Source organism: Genypterus blacodes, unplaced genomic scaffold, assembly GCF_046128005.1.
Source record: "Genypterus blacodes isolate CSIRO-AG114 ecotype Tasmania unplaced genomic scaffold, CSIRO-AGI_Gbla_v1 ptg000039l_1, whole genome shotgun sequence".
NCBI lineage: Eukaryota > Metazoa > Chordata > Actinopteri > Ophidiiformes > Ophidiidae > Genypterus > Genypterus blacodes.
Genome location: NW_027466852.1, coordinates 4,661,967 through 4,686,618, shown reverse-complemented (window position 1 = coordinate 4,686,618; position 24,652 = coordinate 4,661,967). Strand labels below are relative to the sequence as shown.

At 41.8% G+C, this 24,652-nt stretch overlaps 3 protein-coding genes across 4 annotated transcripts; 2 read left to right on the top strand and 1 right to left on the bottom strand.

Annotated features, from left to right (window-relative positions):
- Nucleotides 1–607: 607 nt before the first annotated feature.
- On the bottom strand, nucleotides 608–5,314 carry mvb12a (multivesicular body subunit 12A). The gene is made up of 10 exons (XM_076148179.1): nucleotides 5,184–5,314; nucleotides 3,504–3,593; nucleotides 2,657–2,740; nucleotides 2,426–2,525; nucleotides 2,195–2,324; nucleotides 1,796–1,936; nucleotides 1,204–1,313; nucleotides 1,051–1,109; nucleotides 829–891; nucleotides 608–691 (listed from the first exon to the last, which is right to left on the bottom strand). Exons 1-10 carry the CDS (start codon nucleotides 5,301–5,303, stop codon nucleotides 611–613), a joined length of 978 nt encoding a protein of 325 aa, XP_076004294.1. The 5' UTR covers nucleotides 5,304–5,314; the 3' UTR covers nucleotides 608–610.
- Nucleotides 5,315–7,584: 2,270 nt separating this feature from the next.
- Nucleotides 7,585–12,938, top strand: LOC142996899 (pre-B-cell leukemia transcription factor 1-like). 2 transcript variants are annotated; one of them, XM_076148025.1, is made up of 8 exons: nucleotides 7,585–8,423; nucleotides 8,847–8,920; nucleotides 10,280–10,500; nucleotides 10,746–10,936; nucleotides 11,042–11,177; nucleotides 11,319–11,475; nucleotides 12,203–12,234; nucleotides 12,392–12,938. In XM_076148025.1, exons 1-8 carry the CDS (start codon nucleotides 8,239–8,241, stop codon nucleotides 12,419–12,421), a joined length of 1,026 nt encoding a protein of 341 aa, XP_076004140.1. In that variant the 5' UTR covers nucleotides 7,585–8,238; the 3' UTR covers nucleotides 12,422–12,938. The 2 variants fall into 2 exon arrangements, with proteins under 2 accessions (XP_076004140.1, XP_076004141.1); XM_076148026.1 differs by having other exon boundaries at nucleotides 7,587–8,423; nucleotides 12,203–12,292.
- A 1,424-nt stretch (nucleotides 12,939–14,362) lies between these two features.
- sid4 (secreted immunoglobulin domain 4) lies at nucleotides 14,363–17,300 on the top strand. The gene is made up of 8 exons (XM_076148005.1): nucleotides 14,363–14,499; nucleotides 14,945–15,091; nucleotides 15,175–15,309; nucleotides 15,645–15,817; nucleotides 15,909–16,095; nucleotides 16,207–16,386; nucleotides 16,489–16,755; nucleotides 16,867–17,300. The coding sequence occupies exons 1-8, from the start codon at nucleotides 14,451–14,453 to the stop codon at nucleotides 16,869–16,871; spliced, it is 1,143 nt and encodes a 380-aa protein (XP_076004120.1). The 5' UTR covers nucleotides 14,363–14,450; the 3' UTR covers nucleotides 16,872–17,300.
- Nucleotides 17,301–24,652: the final 7,352 nt, after the last annotated feature.

The window sequence follows — 24,652 nt, the reverse complement described above, 5'->3', positions numbered from 1 at the left end:
GCAAAGGCTCCGCCAACATACCTCTGCATCAATATTACAATTACACTGAAGACAATCTGCATGATTAATCTCTAAGTAAAACCAGAAATTAGATGTGTACCACTCAAGGGTAGCTGAAACTGTCCAACATCAAAATGGATAAAACAGTGCGGGGAGAATGCATCTGAACTGGCAAGTGCATTGCTGTGACAAAAAAACAAAACAAAACACATTTGACTCATGTTTTTCTCATCGGGGAATGTAAAATCCCCCTGAATCCAATAATTTTCTGCTGCAACTTCAAAGTGAGTATGTACAAAGCTGAGTTTGATGATGGTAATACTGGGTTCAAGTTGGTAATTTATTTTGGCCTAAGCACAAACAAATAAAAAGAAACGCAGGCAAAGTGTAACATGACACTGGAACAGACAAACCACCTAAATGGCTTTTACCTTTGACCCGAATAAGAAAGGTCCTCTTCAAAACTGAGGGTGGACTGAAGGTTATAAAAGCTTCACGTATGTCGACTCCATCATCCTTCATCTGTACCGTGATGCGAGATAAAAGACAGAACACAACAGCAAGAGTTTGACGTTGAAGTTGTTGTTGTTGTTTTGGCAAAGTGCAGAGATCACTCAGAGGCTCCTTCTGTCGGCACTGTTGGCCGGATTCTCTTCGCGGCAAATTCCTCCACAGCAAACGTATAGTTGTACTGAAAACACAACATCAAAACAAAGTCAGCACAGTATTTTCCTACTTGTGGAATTGTAATGTGCACGATGCTGAGTGAAACCGAAACTTTGATAACAGATAAATATCACAAATTTGAGGAGCCAAATGTGACCTTACCTCATTCTCAATGTCTTGGAGAGATTTTATACGGATGTTGTTTAATTGAGCGTTCAGAGTAGTCTAAAGCAGAGACACAGGTAGAGAGAATTATTATTTCTAAAGAACACATTTTATGCTTATGGTGACTAGAGACTAGACTTGATTGAGAGAATGAGTGTGTGTTTAAACATAGTCACACAGATTCTATCACTTCATTATTGTTGAACATATGAAACACACCATGTCCTTTTTATGGGCCTCAAACTTTGGGTGAATGGTAAAGGGAACTCCATCTAAAGCTGTGGAGAGTGAAGGCAGGCAACAGGTGAGAAGATCAGAAACAATAACAACATGCAATAACAACATGCTGCCTGTATAAGGTTTGGTTTGTACCTGTGATTCCATGGATGCTGCTGTCTGCAGGTTTGTCCAAGTTGTCCTTGACATGCAGGCTAGCACGCCTAACGCTTAGTTTGCCATGGGGCAAAGGAGGGGGAGGGTTGCTACAAACAAAAATGGAAAAACATTACAGTTTAACATGCCACATGACCATGAGACAGGGAGATCAAAACTGCATTCTCGCTTAATTTGACCTTTAATATAGTACAGACCATTTTTATGACCACTAAGACCTTTATGACCAACCCAGCTGATAGGACCTCTGTCATGGGTGTATTGACACAGTGATGTTGTGATTATATTTATTTGTATAAGCTCTGATCCTCTAATACAGAATTGATTTGAAATTTAGCTTGTATATTTCCTGTTTCACAGTGCAGACAATGCAGATCAGTATGTCATCACCTGTGTGTCTCTTAAGTACACAGGTTCTCAATCCCGGTCCTCACAGCACTCAGTTAGGAGACGTTTACTTGACCGAGTGAACACAACTGATTGAGCAATTTCGGTAGATCAGAGTGCTGTGAGTCCCAAAGCCCATAACTGAGAAACTCTCCTTGGGAACAGCAGCAAGACAAATCCGTACCTGGGTCTGAGGGGCAGAGGGGCAGACGGCTGCTCCAAGGACATCCCGCGGAGATCCAAGCTGACGCTGCGGGGTTTGGCTTGGGGCATGGGGTTAAAGAAATGCCCCTTTTTACACCATAACACGTAGCCATGGATGTCTCTGCGGAGTGGACATGTAATTGTATATTATTAACTGTATTATTATAATTCAGTAGTAACTTCACCGTTAAATGAATTTGACCAAATAAGCGTTTCTGTTGTGGGTATGGGGTTAATAGTTTAAACTTTAAATAATCAGACTTGAAATTACTTTCAACTGTATAATTACTAGGATTTCTCCATTCAGGGACCATTAAGGAAGCATATGTCAAATGTGTGTGATTGTGTGTATGTGTTGACTTGTGTGAGTGGTACCAACCCCACATATGTGTAGTGCTGCAACATCATTTTGCTTTTGGCTGTCAGTTTGATATCTAACACAGCTGTGTCCACACTGCCCACCGGAACAATGCACACACACACGCGTTTCTTCTTTGAAACAGTGGCCTCTGGTCACACAAACATGCAAGCAAACATACAGGTCTGTTAGACTGGCAGAAGGAATCAGCAGTAATTGTGCGTGTGTGTGCATGGGTACATGTGTACTCACTCGGTTCCAGGTGTTCTGCAATATAACAGTATCCATGAGGAATAGAATCCCGGTCTGACATGACCTGAATATCTGACACGACCATACCCCCTGACAAGTCCTACCAGGGCAAGAGAGAGAGACAGATACAGTCCAGGGGGACACATCGAGGGGGCAAACACAATGTATGGTCACAATGCAAAGACACACGGGAAGACAGGGGTTAAATTACTCTGATCTGATCGGTCTTACCTTGCAGTAACAGAAGTAATACCCAGACTTTATCCCAAAGGTGCGCGTGAAGTTAGCCGATGCCCCATCTTCTGTGATGTTGATCTGCAGAAAGGCAAAAAAGTACAGAGGAAAACGTGTGTGTGTGTGTGTGTGTATTAGATACATCTCATAACATTGTAACATGGCATCTTAAAAGTAGCTGGAGACATCACAACTGAGACTATAAAAAAGATAGTGTAGCTTCCTAGTATGGTTTTGTTTATCAGAAATAGGGAGGAAAAACATGCTTGGTCCTTCCTGAGCTTTATTATTAGGGTTATTATTCCAAGAATGATCTAAAGGCTTATCTTGATCATCTACCTTATATGGTTAAGTCTTTCATACATTCACTGGCCACACTGATCCTTTTCCTGTCCAAAATCTTGCCATGTTTGAGAGAAGATAGCTTACATTCCACCAACAAGGATTTTAAACAACTACTCCGTCAGGACTCCAGGCTTGTCAAAACACTTAAACCGGCCCACTTGGAAGTCACTAAAACTATTCAGTCAAACCATCGCTCTGACGGTATAAAAAGTAAAGCAGCGCTGTGCAGACTATTTAAAATCCCTTTGTGATTTGTGCAAAGATGGTTCTCCAGTGCATTACCATAGAGAGCGGTCTTTTATATGATAAACCACAGTAAGGTTAATCATTTAATTGTGTGTGTGTGTGCCATATTGTGTTGGTATTGAAGCACACCTTGATTGTGGTTTGTGGTTTATTTTGTACCGACACAGTATCTGGACTCGATTTGCGATATGCGTCCGTCTAATTTTGATGATCTTATGGCCAAGAAATCTTTCATCTATATCTTTGTCCCTACCAGGGTGAAGTCTTTGGGACAGGTGCTGGTGTTGGAGGTCCAGGCCACTGCTGTCACTGGTCGGGCTCTTCCAGGCTCCATCAAAGACATCTTAGGGAGCACAGAAAACAAAAAAGGATTGAGAACATGGAGAAAGGAGGGAAATCATCCAAATACATGCTGGATAAATATTAAAATGCAAGCAAAACAATCTCTTGAATACCTCTGAAAAATAGCCCAGGTTCCTGTTTTCTTTAAGTAGAAGTACATTGCTGTGCTCTCCCAGGAAATAAATGTGTAGCTTACAAATAGGTTTTGGCATTTTTCTCTTGAAATAAGGCATTGTCTATTCAATAACAAAGCTCAGAGTGACTGTGTCCATGTGAAAAATGTGAGGACTTGACAAAGATGAACAGACAATCATTCACTGAAAGAATTCAAGTTATCCCCTAACCATATGGTCTGGGACAGAAAACAATCAATACAATCTGAAAAGTCATGCCAACCCAATATAGTCGAGGACAGACCGGGGCTATTCAGCGCAAGAACGACTTCCTGTTCACTACAGCAGAGCTCAGGAAGCTTGTTGGTTTGAGACTCATTGATTCAAACCCAACTGCAGACGCCTATTGTAGGCTTCGTGGATCCATAAGAAAATCACTGACTGACGCTAACACTGAGAAAATCAATGTCGCTTGTTGGTGTTGTTTGATTTGATTAATCAGCTGATGCTTTGAGGCTTACAATTGTCTTCAGTATCTCACACTTCAAAGGACAAAACCTGAAACCAGAAAACAGGTTACTCCGATGTGATGTCCTGTTCGTGCCTTTAGGGGGCCCTTCCCCTTTCGCTCAGAGCCATTGTCGAAGGTGAGTGTGATGTCATCAATGTCTAAATAAAGACGATCTCACAAAAGGCTTATATTAGAGCATTAAACTTGTATTTGCAAACAACGTTGCTTGACACTGCACAGACACTAAGAACATATAAACACATCAAATAAAGAGCCTTTGTTAACGTGTATAGACTTATGCAACCCTCCATGTGACCTGGACAGGTTTTCACCAAACAGTAACAACAGAGCAGTCAAGTCTGGTTTATTTGTACAGCTCCACTTCAAACTCCCTACAGTAACAAGGAGTCAAACTTACAGTTGCTACTTCCTTTCCATTATTTTTGTTACAATTAAGTATATCTACCACGAACATGTGTGGTCTTAAGTTGTGATTTTGAATACAGGCATTTAGCTTACTGTTCCATTGTGATGGAAGTATGACTTTGACACGATCCGAGTACTACAAAAACTAATAAAACATGAGCTGAGATGAGATTTATGTCATTCAATCACTTCACTGCCTCGTGTTTAACTACCCCTTTTGCCTTTTTAACGTATAGTTTCAGTATGAGGATGCAAATGAACCAGCGAGTAAATCTGTTCCACTTTTAACACTTCCCTTGCTATGACAAAGACTTGCCATTTCCTTAGCATTACACGTCTTTAATGGCGAGTTCATCGTTCATCGTTTCATCACTGGTAAATCGGATTGGGGTCATATTTTAAGTGTTCGACCAGACGCCGAGTTTACCTTTCTATAGTAATATTGTTCCACTGACTCACCGCCTCTGCAACGTGTTCAAAATACGCTGAATTAGTTTTGTTTCGCGAGTTGAGCGGAATAACAATAGAATCACACACTTACCCCGCCTGTGTATTGACTTTTTCCCCCGTGAGATTTGATTGTTGGGTAGGCAAACAACTTTTTCGTTATGAGCCGAAATTCCTTGCTGTTCCTCCTAAAAGCAGGAAGTACATATTCCATTTTGACTCCAGCTCCCGTCGGGCTATGCGGCACGTCGACGTCAAAACAAATAGCCGATTCACCTTACTGACATGGACGCTAGGTGGCAGCATTACAAAAGCGCGAGGAAGAAAGCGTCCCTCCCCCCACAGACGTCGTTCCATTATTGATTACTGCGTGTGTTTGGAATGTAAAACACGAGCTGTAATGTGTTGGTCACGTTTTAAATGGACTCCATATTACATATACACATACAAATGATACATATACCACGCTAGGCCTTCACAATGCACAACTGTGTGTAGCATGAAGTGTGGAAACAAGGGTAGAGCAGGGAAATGAGGGAGAGCAGGGAGGGTTGGAAGAAAGGAGCGAGGGGACAGGCAGAGGGAGACAGGCTGAGGCAGGAGGTGTGTGATGATGATGAGAGGAAGAGGGGGGGAGGGTGTTGGATTGTAGGAACAGATTGTAAGCAGTCATTCCTGTTCATCAATGAATGTGTGCATGTGTGAAAAAGAGAGAGAGAAAAAGATAAGCTGCAGAAGATTGGAGCATCCAGAGGTGCTCAGGTCCCCGTTGGCATGGTAACATGTAGAGCAGACCATGGGGGGTGGACTGTTGCATTCCCTCGCTAATGAAAATCTGCATTTATTAAGAGCATTCATCTTAACTGATTAGTCAACTAATGATAATGAACCACCAGTAATCTGCTGAGATTAAAGAGCAGGAGAAGGGGAGCGTTGCCAGTTTGCACATCTATGTGTGTGTGTATGGGTGTGTGTGTGTGTGTTGGTGTGAAGATTAAGCACCACATAATATCACCATGAATGTTAAACAGCAACCTGCAGTCATACAAAACCACAATCTTAGAATAAGGCTCATAACAAATAAGGTATTACACAGCATCAAGAGAACAAACACATCATATTAACTAAATAGACACGTTAGCGATACATACATTCTAATGTAAATGAATATATTTCTTGAATTTTCTAAGAATGTTTTTGCTTTGTTCCATTCGAACACATTACAAAAGATATCTCCAGACATTTGGCCTTGAGAATGAAAAACGTTCCCAGAACTATAATAAGACTCACCAGGTGTTCCTCATTCAGATTTTCACTAAAGCACTCAATAAAATAAACAGGGGTTTGACAGGTTTCCATGACAACAGCAAACTTCAAACTTCTCACAAACGGTTTGCCACCATAAACACACAATTGTTCTTCATTCTGTTTATTTGTGAATCGCCTATTTGTGAATGAATAGATATATAATGATCACTTTTACAATGGAGAACTGCAGGCAGACACAGAGGGTCCACAGGGAGCAGCTGGAGCACAACAGGAGGAGGTCACAGTTAGTTCTCCGGGCTGAGGAGGAATGTGATGTCATCCAGGTCGACAGTCTGCTGAAAGAGGAGGCCACAGAGAAGAAAAGGGGGGCAGGAGAAGAAAACGAATAAGTCAAGGATGTAGACGTTCCTTGGTCTCTTGAGCTCCTACATGTCTTAAGAAAAACAAGGAGACAGAACCAGAGGAGGAGAAACAGTCGGAGGTTGAGATGGAGGAGGAGCAGCAGGAGGAGGAGGAGAAGGAGAACACTCACACAGCCCTCATGGCCATGATGAAGAGGTTGACCACAGATATCTTGGCGTGTAAGATATCTGTGTAGCAGAAAATCACAAAATAGTAGTATTTTAGTGTCAGTAGTTTTTAGTGTTTGTATTCCATCATCATCAATAACAACAACAACACAACAGTTACTATGGTGACATGATGGCGGCCTCTGCAGCATTCTCCAGGGCTCCTCCGCCGTCCCAGGGAGAGGGTGAAGGCTTAGCTGCGTGAAGGCAGCTAAAAAAGACCGGAAATCAAGCATTGGCCCTTCCAAAATAAAACTGCTGAAACTGCTAGCTCCATATCGGAGGCTTTAGCTGCTGCATGCATAGACATGGACATTGATCGGCAACTTAATTACGACAGAATATCAACAGAAAGTGACTTAATAGTGATATGTGCTCTATTTCTATGATTTTTATCTGTGTTTTTATTTTTCCTTTGAAAGTGTTTGGAGAGCGAAGGGGAAACGTTTAAGGTAGGAAATGTTTTGGAATAATGTACATGGATCGGAAATTAAACAGTAATGCAATTTTGTATTCTTTGAAAAGTTCTTAGTGAGGTCCCGAGTCACCTTTGTTGTTGTTGATTCTTTATATAACATGGTTCCTTCTATGCTTTTATTTTGCTGTCGATTGAAGCTTCCTGTTTTAGTGATGCCTACTTGACAGGAAGTTGTGTGTTTTCGTTGTGTGCAGCTTGTCGTCCTCTATGCTTGTTTGTGTGAGAGGGGGGAGCCGCTGGGGAGCCGAGCAGAGAAAGGAAACGGGATTAAGCAATAACTAACCCTACAAACCGCTGGAATTATACACAAACAGGAGGATTAAGTTCTTTTTCAGTCCACGATCGGACCGTCTCTGGGGGGAATCTGCCGGTGACACTTTTAAAACCTGGCAGGTCTTCGGGACTCAAGCAGTCGAGGACGGCGCCGTAAAACACATGGACTCCTGGTTCCTTTATAATAAACAATAACACTCTATTTCAGTATTCCATCAGCAGATTAGCTGTTTTCGGTGTTATTTCCCTGCTGGGGTTTTGTTATTACCTCTCTGGCAGCTTATCCATATCTGATCGTAATATTTACTGAACAAAGGCTTTTCATGTCAAAGATCACGGGTTAAGAAATCAATCATTGTGACTTATCACATATTAGCAAAGTAAAACATAGCTTATTTTCCCTTTCCCTTTGTTATGTGGACGTGTGTCATGTAGACCAAACTGACAGCAGACTGAACTGTTCTGAAGTTTGTGCTCTGTGGTTTGCTTGATAACTTTTCATCCCTCTGGATCCACAAATCTTTTTTTCCAAAATTTGGGATAACTGCCACATTGGAGGTATGGATGATCGGGCCCGCCTCATGTCTGCTCACGCAGTATGGTCCGGACGGCCTCAGATGGACGTTGGTGATCATGAAGAGGTTCAGAAGCATCATAACCAGGGCCAGGAGCCGCAGCACATGGGTGACATCCTCCAGCAGATAATGGCCATCGCGGAGGAGAGTCTGGACGAGGCCCAGGCCAGGTAATATGACAGGTAATAGAGCAGGAAGGACAGGACACAGCAGGACCTGGTCACAAGTTGTAACCCAGCAACCCTGGAAAGTGACCGATAACTTAGAAACCTCCAGAATAACTGCAAAATCCTGACGGCAACAATAGAAGTAGAAACAACAATGCACATTTAAAAAAACATTTATACAATTTATACCAAAAATACACCTCTATTTACCTCCTGCGACCCAGACTAACCCCCTGGCCTCAGCACACACACAGATATACACACAGAGATACACTTGTTTATAGGTAGAATACTGTGTTTAATGGAATGTGTCCTGGCTGAACCTTCTCTGCATAGGGTGAATCATTTAATGTAACAGTGAGATAGCAATGATCATCAAAATTCAATCATAATCTCTCTCTCTCTCTCTCTCTCTCTCCAATATAGGAAGCATGCATTAAACTGCCACAGAATGAAAACTGCCCTCTTCAGTGTCCTGTGTGATGTCAAAGAAAAGACAGGTAAGTTGTATGATTATTCGGTAACGGATAACAAAGTTGCATTCCAATACCGATTTGTACTGTTTCAATAATTCCATGGATGGAGTTGAGGATAAAGTTTAGGCATTTACGTACATGTTTAGGTTTACAGAAACATTATCATATTCTTACAAAGGGACGCCCAACTGAAGATACAGGTTTACAGGGAAACAAAAGAATCCTATTTGATTGATCAGGACATCTCTGAGCGAAGAGAGAGAGAGAGAGAGAGAGATGGGAGACAGAAAGCAGATTGTATTTTAGACCAGCTACATGTTTCTCGCCTTTCTTCACTGAATGCTACTTGTTATTACATGAATTGCATTGTCTCTCTCTCTCTTTCTCTATCTCTCTTGCTCTTGTGCTCAGTGTGTCTCACTTGCTATTGGGGGAAAAGGCTAAAAGTGCTACTACCACGACAAGGAGGGGTGAAGGAGTGTCATAACAACAGAGGCCTTGCACTGAGAAATGCATGGCAGCCAAAGGATCGACTTATCTGAGTGATCCACAATGGGATTTTGTGCCAATACTAGTAATATAATGGTGAAGTAGCTGTAATTGCTCGCGAATCACAATAAACTAAACAGCAGCAGGATGAGACTAAAGGGAGTAAATGTGTGTGATGCAAATATTATACACCTAAGTAGTAGATCCTGTTCCCAGATCCCAGATTATTGAATAGACTACGATCAGTGAGTGCATGTGGTAGTGGAAGCAAACCTGTGTGATTGGGGTTTTCCTGCTGTTTAATTAGTCAGTCAGGCTTTGTGTATAATTTTTCACACTTCCTTTTCACAGGTGTGTTGCTCCTTCACACCAGTTTGATCATTATCATTCTGTTCATAGCTGATCCCTGGAGAATGACACTTTCTATCACTCTTCCTCTCCCTTTCCTCTGGGTCGTCAGTTGTTCTTTACACAGATGATTGTGGACGTGTGGACGATAATTCTCTTCCTTGCTATACTGAATTTGCCATAATGATCCTTTTAATAAATATTATAGGATACTAATGTTATTAAGAAATTCCTGTATTACAATATACATGGTAAAATATGTCGGGGCAGTCTGCATGTTGTTTTTCCAGTTCATATAAATAATATTGCCCTGCGGTTAGACAACAAATACAACTTAGAACTTTGTAACACCCCAATTAGTTTGCATTCCTTCCTGAGAGTGTCCGACTCTGTAAATTCAACTCTGCTGGGCACCAGAAAGTCACCAGAGCTTGTTTTGTTGTTTAGCAAGCAGAAAATTGTCAGAGCAGGAAGGAAAGTATAGTAGGTGAGTAAGTGAGTGGGTGTGGGCTTGATGGTCTCTCTCCCTGTCCTCCACATCCACAGCCCTCAGTGTCAGAGGTATCCAAGACGACGACCATCCGGACCCACAGATCCTGAGACTGGACAACATGCTGTTAGCAGAGGGAATCTCCGGTCCAGAGAAGGGCGGAGCCTCAGCAGCTGTAGGGATACTGAGCGATGACGGTGTAGGACACACAGAGTACAAGGAGAAGCTGGCTCAGATTCGACACATCTACCAGGGTGAACTGGAGAAGTATGAACAGGTATGTTACCCAAGACATTTTAGAAAAGCTGTTTTAACCTTTAACACACCACAATAAAGTAATAGTAATAAAAATACTCAAGCCACCTGCAATCTTGCGCTTTAGCTTTTGATATAACTTCGTCCTCTCTGTCTCTCTCACCTTAGCCGTGTTAGAGACCTTTGTCCGAGTCCAAATGCCCCTACAATCTCTCTCTCTCTCGCTCTCGCTCTTGCCCTCTCTCTCCCTCCCTCTCTCTCATTCAGGCATGCAGTGAATTCACCCAGCATGTAATGAACCTACTGAGGGAGCAGTCCCGTACACGGCCCGTCTCACCCAAAGAGATTGAACGCATGGTGGCGATCATCCACCGTAAATTCAATGGCATCCAGATGCAGCTGAAGCAGAGCACCTGTGAAGCCATCATGATTCTACGCTCCAGGTTCCTGGACGCGAGGTTAGTGTGCTTACTGTTTCTGACTCCTATGTTGTCCTTTATTCTTATGTCTTTTTGTGTGCGTGTGTCCAAGGGTTAACTGATTTAATCTCTCTCCTCTGGCAGACGGAAGCGTAGAAATTTTAACAAGCAGGCCTCAGAGATTTTGAATCAATATTTTTACTCCCATCTGGCCAACCCCTACCCCAGTGAGGAGGCCAAGGAGGACCTGGCCAAGAAGTGCGCCATCACGGTTTCTCAGGTCAGCACAATGGGGTCAAAGGTCACACTTGGTTTAGCAAACACACAATTCAACAATAATGTTAATGAAAACAATCAATCTAAAGCTTAGTTAGTTGCCTCTAGTGCAGGAATGAGTGTCACCTGCATCCTTTTCTCTCAGGTGTCCAACTGGTTCGGTAACAAAAGGATCCGCTACAAGAGGAACATGGCAAAGCTCCAGGATGAGGCAAACCTGTATACAAGGAAGATTCCTGTGGATGCAGCCAGTGTGTCTTCACAAGCTAGTCCTGCCAGCGCCCCCGACACACCAAACTCAGGTACACACACCGCAACACACACAGTGTTGTGCTGTGGGGTATATGTTTGACACATATGTTTTTCACAGAGTACAGATGCTTTAAGAGAGTGAAAGATCAGATCAAAAACTTTCCATTTAAATGAAGTGACTAATCAACAGAGTGGCCCGGTTTTCATTTTACTGATCACTAATGGATGTGAGCCAAACACAGTTTAAACTCTCACTCAGTCATAGTGCAGAGGTTTCCATCAGACTGAAACAGGTCTTCACTTTTGCATGATGGTGTTTTATCCCCAACATAAAAGTGAAGAAATACTGGAGTTGAATAAAAGGCTTTTAACATATTTTGGATGATTTTGGGATGCAATTTTGCATTTAATGACACAATCTCTAAATCAAAATTCCTCTATCCCCTCGTGGTGTTATGCTATGTATTAGTCTATAAGTTAATAGTTAATGCACCTTTGAGTGTCCATCATGGCAGAAGTAATCCCCTGATTATCCTGAGCAAATACATTTAGTCCCAAATAGTTTGAAAGTGTCTTAATCCAACCAAATGTTTTGTTCATAAAGGTTGACATCAGGTACCATCACAGACCTTAATGTTAATCACCAAACTGTTATTAATTGCTGTTAAAAGTCTTGCCCCTTGTCTTGAGTGTGTGATTGTATATGTATATTAGGTATTAAACTGTCCATATGTGTGTCTCATGTCAGTCCATGATATGTCCCCTGTGCACTAATAGGAGGATATCCAACCCCTTGTTACTCTCCTGAGGTGAGGCTATGAGGATCTTTCTGGAGGAGGAGCTCTTCTCCCCTCTTACTGTCTCCATGTGAGTAGCCATGGTTACACACTGTTGCTATAGTTACACATTGTCCAAGCGCGTAGCTATGGTAACCATCTTTCTCCCCCTCTCCCTTTCTCTGTGTAGGTTGATGGCGGCCGGACAGGACAGTGCTGATCCTCCCTCTTTTGTCTCCCCAGTCTGGCCACCAGGCAGGGTGAACTCTGACCCCTCTGATGCTGGACCTTTTTGTTCTTCTCCTTGGACTGATATAAATTCTGGGCAAACCTCAACCTGAGCCACAGAAGGTCACTCCAGCAATTCTTAAAACATTTTTTATGCTGATCTTTCCCACATCTCACCCACAACAATTCACCCCTTTTTTTACATAATTACATAGATTATTTCTTCTCATTTTTAAAAGGAAAAATATTTCATTTTTTTAAATACTGGGTTAGGGCCTGCATTTGGAATAACCTGCAGCCAAGTATGTATTAATAATTAATGATGAATTAAAAAGAAAAAATATACTACACGTCTTCCACGCATGTTAGTGTTTTTTAAATGTCTAGTTAAAATTGCCTTTTGCTTTTTTTCTTTGGATTTAAAATGCTGTGGTATACCTACAGCATAGACATCTTAATAGCAGAAATAACCAAAAATGAATAAATAAATAAATTGTTACTATATTGTGTCTTTGTGTTCTGGGTTGATGTTTCTATTTATTTAATAGTTGCACATCTTGCATACTTGTGAAGCAATTTAATGGCATAATTTTAGACATGGTGGTACATAAACATTTGTCTGTGATGTAGCACAATGGACACACTCATAATCCAGTTTCACTTCACAGCACCGTCTGTGCCCTCTAGTGTTCAATAGTGTCACTGAATCTCATCAAGGTCGACCATGAGGACAAAAGGAAATGACTAGATTCTACTTCCTGGCAAACCAGGATTTTTGTTTTGGAATCTAGTGTCCAATATAAAGACACTTCTCGCTTGTTCCATCAGTCATCACGTCTGACATCTGACAAATGCCCTGGAATTGATTAGAGAAGTGTGTGAAGATTACCACACCATGAAATTACTTATCAATATGATGTAATGTTCCTTTCAGTGGGTGTAAACAAATGTAAACAAACATGATGAATAATAAGACATAACCTGAGAATAAGAGGATCATTTCAATGCATGCATATATCTCAGATGTTTTATCTTGTGTTTTATAAAAGGGCATTTTTAGAGCTCAACAAATGCTCTACAAAAAGAAAAAAGGCTCCACGTCCCAAGGTTAAGGGAATATTGCTCAACCTGGAAATAGCTGGATGTGGGTCAGCACCAATTGAATATATTCTTCTCTGCCAAACTCCACGCTTCCACCAAGTTCTGTCAAATGGTTCTGAACCTTTTGAGTAGCCCTGCTAACAAACAAATCAAACAAACAAAAGGATATAATCCATTATTATGGGTTGTGGGATGATGTAATTGCAGGGTTTTTGTTTTCTGTTTTGCTCCAAACTAAAAGCCAGATGTCTATAACAGTATTTTTCCACATTGTAGATAAGTTAATTATAAATCATTGATGGATGTTTTGTTGTTGATCATCGTCGTCGAAGTGAACATATGTGTCTGTTTTACTTACTATCCAAAGGAAAGCCTTCCCTCCTTGGTGGAGGTAATGAGAACAATAGTGCTTTGAGTAACATTCATCAGCCTTTATCACTTCAATATTATTGATCAGTGCAGACATACACAGGAGGGAATGTAATCATTTTCTTGGATAAAAATTTCTGAAGTGATTCAATCAATTTCTAAACTGTTTTCAGTAACTACCGTGCCACATGTTATTATTTTCATGTATGTCTAATACGACTTCTGTGCACATAATGTCAGAATGAACTCTTTCATTATTGCTCTCCAATCAGTTAAAAGAAAGTATTTTTAAATGCAAATATAGTAGGATATCAATAAGTTAGATGTTTTTGGAATTGAATATTTGATTCTTTGTTCACAAGTGTAGCAGAAATATACATAATCTCTCTGCCCTGGCTCGTAGATAATGTTTGAATAGGGGAAGGGGTGAATGGAAGTGAAGGGTTAAAGGTTGAGAGTGGGTGTATGAAACATAGAGAGAAAGAGAACAAGAGAGAGAGAGAGCGAGATATTGTGCACAGGAGGAAAAGTGGAACTGTTCTCTTTTCATCATGGATTTCACACCTGTGGCTCTGATCCTGTGTTCTCTGTCATGTTTAGGTAATGTATCTGGTTTACATTTAAAAAAGTAATATGTGGTGACGTGGACTTCTGCTAATTTCACTGAAGCTTTTCAGTTAGAACTCCTGACAGTGTGTACAGTCATGGTTTAATTTAGTATTTTATCAACAATTATGTAAAAAACGGATCCTATTCTTTAACTATTTTATGCATTTGTCTTTTTTGCGTAGTCATCACTACAGTTCAATCTGGGTATTTGCTCAGGTTGTTTGCTTTGCAGTGGTATTTGTTTACTGTGTGTTTTACCCAGACCAGACTTGACTAAAGGTTCAGAACTTGTGTGTGCGTGTGTTTCTTTTATCATTGCTCTCTCTCGGTGTGTGTGTGTGTGTGTGTGTGTGTGTGTGTGTGTGTGTGTGTGTGTGTGTGTGTGTGTGTGTGTGTGTGTGTGTGTCTCTCTCTCTCTCTCTCCCGCTCTCTGCAGTGGCTGGTCAGGCTCCTGTCGTCTCAGTTGCACCCAGGGTGGCTACAGTGCGCCAGGGGGAGTCTGCCAGCTTTAGGTGCCAGGTGACGAGTGGAACACAGCCCATCCAATTCGAGTGGAAGAGAGCTAATAACCAAGCTTTACCAGGTCAGGAGCAACAGGCTTATCAATAAACAAAAGTTATTACAATCGATGATGTTTCATTGCATAAAATGACCCCCTCCCTCCAGACAATGTGAAGGTTGGCCCTAATGGCTCTGTTCTGACGGTTGCCAACGCCCGACCTGGAAACCAGGGCCAGTATCGCTGCATGGCATCCAACTCTGAAGGCCACAGCACTGGCACCGCTGTGCTGAACGTCAAACGTGAGCTTTGATACTTTGTCCTTTTATCACTGAACGTGTCCAGTGGCACAGTAACAGGGCCGGTCTTAGCCTTTTTTGACGCCTCCGGTCAAAGTTCCATGCTGGGGTCCTCCTCTACATGTTAGGTTACTCATTCCTAGGAAACAGATGCATCACAAAAAATAAAATAATCAACTGTAACAAAATAATTAGTCTGGAGTTTTTCTGTACATATCTCATGTACATGTATTACTTATGACATTACAGTACTTCCATTTGTGTTTATCTTCCTTTTCCATTCATGTATTATTATAATACATACCTTTATGTGTCAATCTACGTGTGTTCTCCTTCAGATCCTCCTAAAGTGCGGCTGACACCAGCAGGGCCCCTGCAGGTCAGGATGGGCGACCCTGTGGCAGTGGAATGTCGCGCCATAGGCAGGCCAAAACCTTCACTGGCATGGAAACGGCAGGGCTCCACCCTGCAGCTGGTTACTACGGTGACAAATGATGTCAATACCATACAGGTAAGTAATGGATATAAACAGCCGCCCCTTCATTCACACACAGACACACACACAAACACATATATAATGGTAGTTTTTCCTGCTCCCTCAGTGGCCTGCAGTGCGTTCTGAGGACTCTGGTGTGTATATCTGCCAAGCTGGGAACACTGAGGGGATGACAGAGGTCAAAGTTGAGATCATTGTGGAGGGGGGGCCTGGGGCTCCGGTTGCCTCCGTGTCTGCTACAGAAATGACAGTAGTGGAGGGACATACGGTCATCATGGAGTGTCAAGCCAGTGGTAAGATGTGTGTGTGTTTGTGTGTGTGTGTGTCTGTGTGTGTGTCTGTGTGTGTCCTCTCACTATCTCATCATCTGTTCTTCCTGACTAATGTTACATTTTTCAATCCAGGTTCTCCAACTCCTGTCATCGCCTGGTCCAAACTACGGGCACCATTGCCATGGAAACACAATGTCGTCGGTGGAGTTCTGACACTGACCAGTGTGGGGCGCCAAGACTCAGGGCAATACATTTGCAACGCAACCAACGTACACGGCTACAGTGAAGCTTACACACAGATGGAGGTGGACAGTGAGTGGAGAAACCAGAGACACAGATCTGTGCACATCACATTCTTTTTTTAGTATTACTGGGGAAGATAACATTGATTTGCTCACTCTCTTCTTCATACAGCCCCTCCGTACACCACCTGTCTGCCTGACCAGGTGAGGCTTCAGCCCGGAGATGCTCTGTTCGTGCAATGCCTTGCTCACGGCTCTCATCCCATCAAATTCGCCTGGAGCAGAGTGGGCAGAGGGTCTCTGCCTCCAGGAACAGTCACCACAAAGGATGGAAAGCTTCAGATGGCTCATGTTAAACTCAGTGACAGTGGGTCCTACAAATGTGTGGCCACCAACCACATCAGCTCCAGTGAGGCCATGGTCAAAGTCATAGTAAAAGGTGTGCAGATGTTTGGGTTGGAGCAGGAATTGAATTTTTTGTCTCTTAATTCAAATTCTGTCATTATTTTTGTCTTTTCCACTTCTCACCTTCTTCTTTTTGTTTTTACAGCTTAAATCCCTGTGGTTCAACGATGAGACATGGATGCAGAGCTGTACAGTCTGCTACTTTCCACAAGCCCTGGTTGTTGCCTTCAAGATGGCCTTAAGGTTAATCAAATCAACAAATAAACCACTGTGTGATAGATTAATGATCCTGGACTGCTTAAAGTTCAACCTCTTGATATTATTGTGCATAAAAGGTTTAATTTTATACTTTTATAGATCGCTTGTTGCTTCTGCTTTGTATCTGGATTTGGATAGCTTTACTTTGGAATTCTGTGTGGAATGATAACCTACAAACAGTGTGGGAGTTGTATCTACTGCTGCGCCCACATCCTGTTTTCCCCCTTTTACTGCCAAATCTACATTGTTACTTTTGCAAAAATAAAAAGGAAGGCATGGAACTCCACACCTTGATATGAAATCCTTTAATATGCCATGTAATGTATATTAAATAATAGAATTAAATCAAAACATTTCACCTTACTAATAGTTTTAAGAATGTTTCCAAGTTATGTTATGAAATATAAGATGGATAATTGCATTGCAAGTGTTTTTGCCATGTTAATCTCTTTAGATCTTTTTTCAACCACATGGTGGCAACATGCAGCTTTAAACAAATTGAACTCTGGCCAACAAAGAGCAATCTGAGGCTTTCACACCCTTGACAACTGGCTGTGTTACTGCTGTGCACAGTCAAGTCATTGTTTTCCAATGACAAGACGTCATCTCCAAATTTAAAAAAGTAAGAACAATTGCCTGGTCAGTTTAACTCACTGTGTAAACACAAACTGTAAACTCTTGAGTTAGGAGAGGCAAATGGGAGGCAAAGTTCTGTTTGATCAGTCAAATGTGTTGCAAAATGGCACTTTGATAGCAGACACAATCCCATGCAGCTCTGCCTGGCTGCCTGAATGTGATGTTAGCTGGAAAAGAGCATTCCTAATACTTTTTTTTAGGGGAGAGCTGAATGTGCCTCCCTTGTAAAATGCGCAGCCTCCGTGGGATAACAGGAATTACCATCAACTGTATATTTCTCCTCCCTCCATCTTTATGAGGAACTTCAAAGTCAGGGAGGAAACATCTGCCCTCTGTCACCTCACAACACCCCCTCATTTCACAAACAGGCTGAGGGAGTGAAGATGACGCAGAAGTACAGAAGAGTCTCGTGGAGGGAGAAACCCACAGAAAAAAATATAACTAGCATTCATTTGGAGTAGTAAGGAGAGGCTGATGTAAAGTGGCGTAGTGGTGAGTGGTTTCCAAATTAAAAGTACTGATTTGTATCAATGAGAACTCTCAGAGTGTTACATCATTGATACATTCAAATGTATGTGGTAAACATTAAAGCATCGGTAGGGAAAATCAACCAATTTAGAGATAGGAGGGTTTGTCAGTTGTTTTGGAATTTGGATTTAAGTAATGAACATCTTGAAATCAAATAGTAGAAAGTTCTCAAAACTGGAGACCAACAGCAAAGCTTGTTTAGGGCCAAGATTACAAACTCCCCCACTCCACCAAATAATTTAACCAATGTCAAATGGCTCTTAAGTTGAGGCCTTAATTTCTAAGCTGCACCGTCTGGTTAAGACAAAACAAAGCTGAGGCACAGTTTTTTAGCAGCAACAATTCATGAATTTATCTCAACTTGAATTTTGAATCTTGATCATGATTGCAAGTATCAAATAATCAAATAATGGAGAAAAAAAATACATTAAATCCCTCTAATATATAAAGAAGCAGTGAGAGAAATAGTAGAACATATCACATCATATCAGCACCTCAAAAGTGTACGGAAGTAAATACTCAATAACTGAGGGAAACTAACTCAATCTGTGACAAAAAGTTCACTTTGTTCACTCCGATCTAAATGTGTGTCTTTGTGTTTGTGCGCACACACACAGCCACACATGCACACAGACTTTGTATACATATTCACTAGACATGGAGATATTCCCTGTGACATATTCTCTGTAATGGAGTGTGATATACACAGTGCAGATGACGTCTCAGAAAAGGCTATGTCAGTCCGTATGCATACACCCACCAACCCCCCCCCACACACACACACACTCGTGCGCACAGACACACTCATGCGCACAGACACTTTGTTACAAACACATCCAGGCAATACATTGGTTTATAGTACAGCAGGAGAACACAGAGGTGACGCACTCACTTTGGGCCTCACATTATTTACATTAGCCTCAAGAGTCTTCAGTGCCTGCATACATTCGTCAGGAGAATATTCCAGCTCCTTCACTAATATTCAAAGACAGAAACGATGGTTGGAACATGACCAGCTTGAGCTCCCTGCATTGATGATGTGGGGAAACTAGATCATTCAGGAAAGAGTCAATGAGGTGAGAGCTTCCCCATGCAGGCAGGAAGTGAAAAGTGGAAGCGAGGCGCCTGTCAGGTCTGTTGCTATGGTTTCTACTTGTGGAAATGGGAAAGGCGTCTGGGCAGGGTTAATAGCAACAACCATTTCTCCTCAACACTGGAAAGCGAGCCGATGGGCTGATAGTGAATACGTATGAAATGTGCTGAATGCAGCTCCATGACAACCACAGTCTGTAACATCACATGCTGCCATACAACTGCTCTCAGATGGCGTCAGTGGTGTCTTCCCCTCTCAGGTGCTGCAGGAGGAAGTTACAACAAACTTGTTAGAATTTCTCAGTTCTCAAATTAATCCAAACTGCTGTGAGCAAAGGTTAGTTCCGTGGGTGAAGCATTCAAAGGTCACTGTGTGAGGTTTTGTTCCACTAAAGACTTAATGTATCTCTCATCCACAGCTTTACAGTACAATATAGGCTGAATAAAAAAAAAAGAATAAATCATGGGTGGACAAAAGTCAGAATCACAGGCAACAGACCAAAACAGAGGCTGGAATGCTGTTAGGAAAGCTGCCAGCAGATTGGAGCTTTGGAGGAAACAGGAAGCAGGTGAAATAGTGAGGATGACCAGGTTCCAGGCTGTCTCTGGTAAACTGAAGAATAGCTTATTTACCTGCAAATGAGATAAAAAAATGATCCCAGTAAGATAGTACTGTAAGAGAATCGCCATTTTACTCACAAGTCTCACTTTCACCTTTAGTTATAACCTTACAAACCAATGCAACATCAGAAGGAAAAATCTTCCCGTGACCTGAGAATAATCTGATTAAATTTCTGTTCTCGCTCTAATGGCTGTAAACTATTAGAGCTTTCATTGAAAGTCTCCACCACCACGCTGTGACTTTAGCAACAGTAACAACACAACAACAAATTAAACACATGCTTGTCTTAGCTGGGTGAGTTTCCTAAATGTCATCTTATATATCTTGAGGCAGTTTTTATCAGGTTATGCTTGTTTAAGAGAATGTAATTGTGGGGTGGCTGTAGGTTGAGACTGGTATTAATAGCAACCCTCCACTTGGTAGCACCCAGTGGTTGTAGGCATGAAACACTGCCAGTCCTCTCAGGCTGTAAAAGATGCCGACGCTGCTGTTTGTTGTTGCTGGGCACCATAAATAAAAGACGGCGGTGGGGAAGTGCTGTGAGTCCCTCTCATAAGAAACTCCAAAGCACATGCTTGCAGCTGCTTCTTCTTCCTGCATAGCATAAATGTACCTCTCACTTCTTTTGGAGAGTAGTGTGCGTGTGTGTGTGTGTGTGTGTGTGTGTATGTGTGTGTGTGTTGCTGCCTGACAGTATGTTTCAGGCATCTGTTGCGTCAAAACAAAACCACGGGGGCACGGAAAGAGTTCAGGTTTCACATGTGGCTGAAAATATGCAGTATAAAAGCTAGAAACAGAGGGGAGCGTGCAGTCAGAGATACAGAGCACACACACGCCGATATGGCCTCTGTGTGTGTGTGTGTATACAAAGTTCACCACCCGTTGTAATTCATCTTTAAGAATCATGTTGTTTTTCATTCTGCATTCCAGCTTTTAGTATCAGTGTTTAAAAAGAACAAATAATAAAACAAAACACAAGAAATAACTCATAAATACTGCAATAATAATGATACTGATATTGATAATAACAGCAATGATAAAAATAGTAATAATGATGATGAGTTTATTCATAGATCAGGTTTTAAACCATGGCGTTTTCTACAAAATACAAATAAATTTGCTCTTTTCTGAATAATCTCTGTCACTGTGATCATTAGGATTTCAATCATTAAACTCCACCAATAACAATAATTATAAAAGCAATATTTGCTCAGAGAAGATTATTAACCAAACAACCTTGATATTATGTAACACAGACACACACGCACGCACGCACGCACGCACGCACGCACGCACGCACGCACGCACGCACGCACGCACGCACGCACGCACGCACGCACGCACGCACGCAGGCTTCTATCGACACAACCTCAGCAGCCAAAAACTACTGAAAGTAGAAAAAACAACCACCCTCAGATTCTTTATTAGACTATATGATAACTGTTTAGGATCGGTATAGTTTGCAAACAGATCAAATAAACTAAAACAGATCGATAAGCTGTACATAAATACATCGAAATGCAGTATATTCTCGATTTATCCTGATGTCTCCCGGCTTCGTGATTTCAGTTTCATTATGAGCTGCATCAGGCTATAAACTGCTTTACTTTGGAGTTAATTTGCCCCAAATGATGTCTGATGAAGTTCTGCTTAAGCTTTGTGATTTGTATTTAGGACTGTTGGCCCTGAGCTACATTCGGCAGAACATTCTTTGTGCAGCTGAAGTCTCAGAGGGAATAAACAGGAGAAAATAGTCGAGACGAGTCTGTAAAATACTGTCTGAAAAGAGAAGAAGAGGAGTGCAGCAGCTATGATGAAGGAGGGGAAGGAAGCTGTGGTAACTGACGAAGCTTCACTGTATCTCCTCATTCATCTCAAGAGTTTTAGCAGTGAAAAATAAACTCATTTACTGGATTCCAAGCGTGGGTTCAGTGCTCAGCTTTGTGTATTTGTGTGTATCTGTGTGTATCTGTGTGTGTTTGTGTGTGTTTGTGTGTTGGTGCTTTAGTCTCAGGATTTCAGCAGCAACTGCAACTGTGTGATTATGATCCATTTATTCATCTCGGTTTCTTTATGGAAATGTGCCCTGTGTGTGTGTGTGTGTGTGTGTGTGTGTGTGTGTCTTTGGAGTGGCTTCCTAGTGGTTTTCTAAATATTCCACTTTGGTGATCCAAACAAAAAAAACATGAAGAAACCAGTGGCAGTATATTATCCAAACACGGACAGTCAGATCAATCACTCATTTACAAAAGTGTACAACATCTAATTCTCAAATATTTACTTTATAGGGACTTTCCAAAGAAATTGACATTTACAGATGCTACGACTTTGACTTTTAGAACAAATTCAGAGCCGACAGCTTGAATAATGAACAAAAAATCTTTCATGAAACGTTTTTTAAGTAATCGTCTTAACTTAGATAAACAATAAGTGAATATACTGTCCCTTCTTTGAGGCTTAAACTTCAAACCTGTGATGAATTATGTTTTTGCTTTTGTATGGTTCCATCGGTGGGATTTATCAGAGGCCAAACTATACTTTTTGCACTTCCTGTCTTCTCTTTGATAACATACCCTTGGCGCTATAATAGCGCCAAGGGTGCAAGCTTTGCTGAACCAGCACGTGTTGTCTCAGAGCTAAACCCCCATATTAAATCCATGATTTAAAGTGCACAAAATAACAGCATTAATTTTCCTGCTGAATGTATTCCTCTGCTTTTAAATCCACTCTTATCTGCATTCCTCTCTGTGGTCTGGCGGCGTTTGCTTTGTGTCAAACCTCCATGAATTCAGCCGCACAGCGAAGCCTCATGACAGATGCTTTGTGCTATAGAATCTATGCCTGGTGACCTGATTTACATTTGAATCGGGAGCTCCAAAGTAAATAGCAATACGGCAAGAAACTGCAAAGAGCTGATATAATTGGTAAAAGCTTAATGGGTGTGTTGGCTATGTTTTCATTCATTAATAAGGCTGCTTTTCTGGTAATTTTCTTGTCTGCACTGCAAGTACAAAACTCTGTGTGTCTGTTTTGTTTGGCTGCTGTGGAAAATGAAAATTAGTCTGACATTCAGATTAAGCGTGTTCTGTTCCCCATAGCCCAGTTAGGACACAAACTTAAACCAAACCCACAACTAATAATGATAATACAACTAGTATCTAGTAAGAACTTATTCAGAGCTCGATCCACAATAACATTTCACATTATACGACCACAGAGGAACTGCAGCTATGAATTGGCTTTGAATTGCTTCGGCTCATATGTGATTTGAAAGTGTGTGGGTTGAAACCACTGCAAGGCTCCCTTTGGTGATTGAGGTTTCTTTGGGGGGGGGAGCAGCTGTCCAGCTGTTGAGAAGTTCTCTGGGTGTGGAAAATCGCCTGGGCCTCTTGTCGCCACTCAAACACTCCAAATTCCAGAAATCCTATTCCAGATCGATCTAGAAAAGTTGATATGTCGGATATTTTACCAGTTCCATCTGACTCATGAGAGGAAATGTATTAATGTATAGTATGGGTTTGTAACAAATGGGTAAAAACGGCGGTATGATCCTTTAATCTGTGATCTGTGTCATGTGTTTGCTTTGCAGAAGTTGTGAGTGAAGCTGGATCAGTGCTGCTGACGTGACCTCACCGTTGTCTTGTGATCCGTGACTTGTCTTGTCTTAACTCACTGAGCTGTTTTTGATGCCCATGATAAACACTGAAAACACACACACTCTCTCACACACCCACACACCTTCAAATTGAACCATGAAAGCAGCATCTCAAAGCAGCATCATAAACACTTACAGGCTAACCCAAACAAACAAACACCAGCCATGATCCTCAATGTTTAGGTCATGGGTAGATTATGCCAGGCAGTGCGTGATTTGACAGGAAGTGTAAATAAAAGCCACCCCTTACATCCTGCTTCACTAACACAAATCTGGGCAGCATGTGTGACATTTTTGCGATGTTGCAGGTTAGTTGCTTACAGATGGGCACATTCTAGATTAGCCTGGGAAATGTGGTTCCACTACAGGAAAACACATTTAATACTCAGTCTAAATGAGGGTGTACTGACACGCAGACACACGCACACACGCATGCACGCACACAGCTTTGTCATATCTGTCTAAGGCTCAGTGACGCATGGCAGCCTCACTTGAATCACTCTCTGCTCCTGACAAATCACTTTTTTCTCATGCATTTTCTGCTTTTGGATGACTGAGGGTGACAGGGAATACACATCCACTTTGTGCACGTGGGATTCACACACACACACACACACACACACACACACACACACACACACTGAATAGCAGAGAGTTAGATCTCATACTGTAGCATTCAAACTGTAGACGTAACTATACTCCTGCCACACACACACACACACACACAACCAGACACACACACAAACACACACACACACACACACACACACACACACACACACACACACACACACACACACACACACACACACACAAAAGCGCCATTTGTTAGCAAGATGCGTCTGCTTGTACTTTGTTGCTTGTTTACTACATTTGGCCGAGACAATTTCAATTGCGATCTCTCATCATCTCCTTCCTGTCGGCATGTGTTAGTGATTTATCTGCGTCTCTGTCTCCGCTCTTCTCCCTCAGTCTGCTTCCCAGTGTGTCTGTGAGAATGGGGTGAAAAACACAGAAGCAAAATGATGCAAGGAAAAGCAAGAGAGAGAGAGAGTGAGAGAGAGGGAGAGAGAGAGAGAGAGAGAGAGAGAGAGAGAGAGGGCCGTTGCATTTCCTTCGCACTTGCTTGACAGAAAAGGT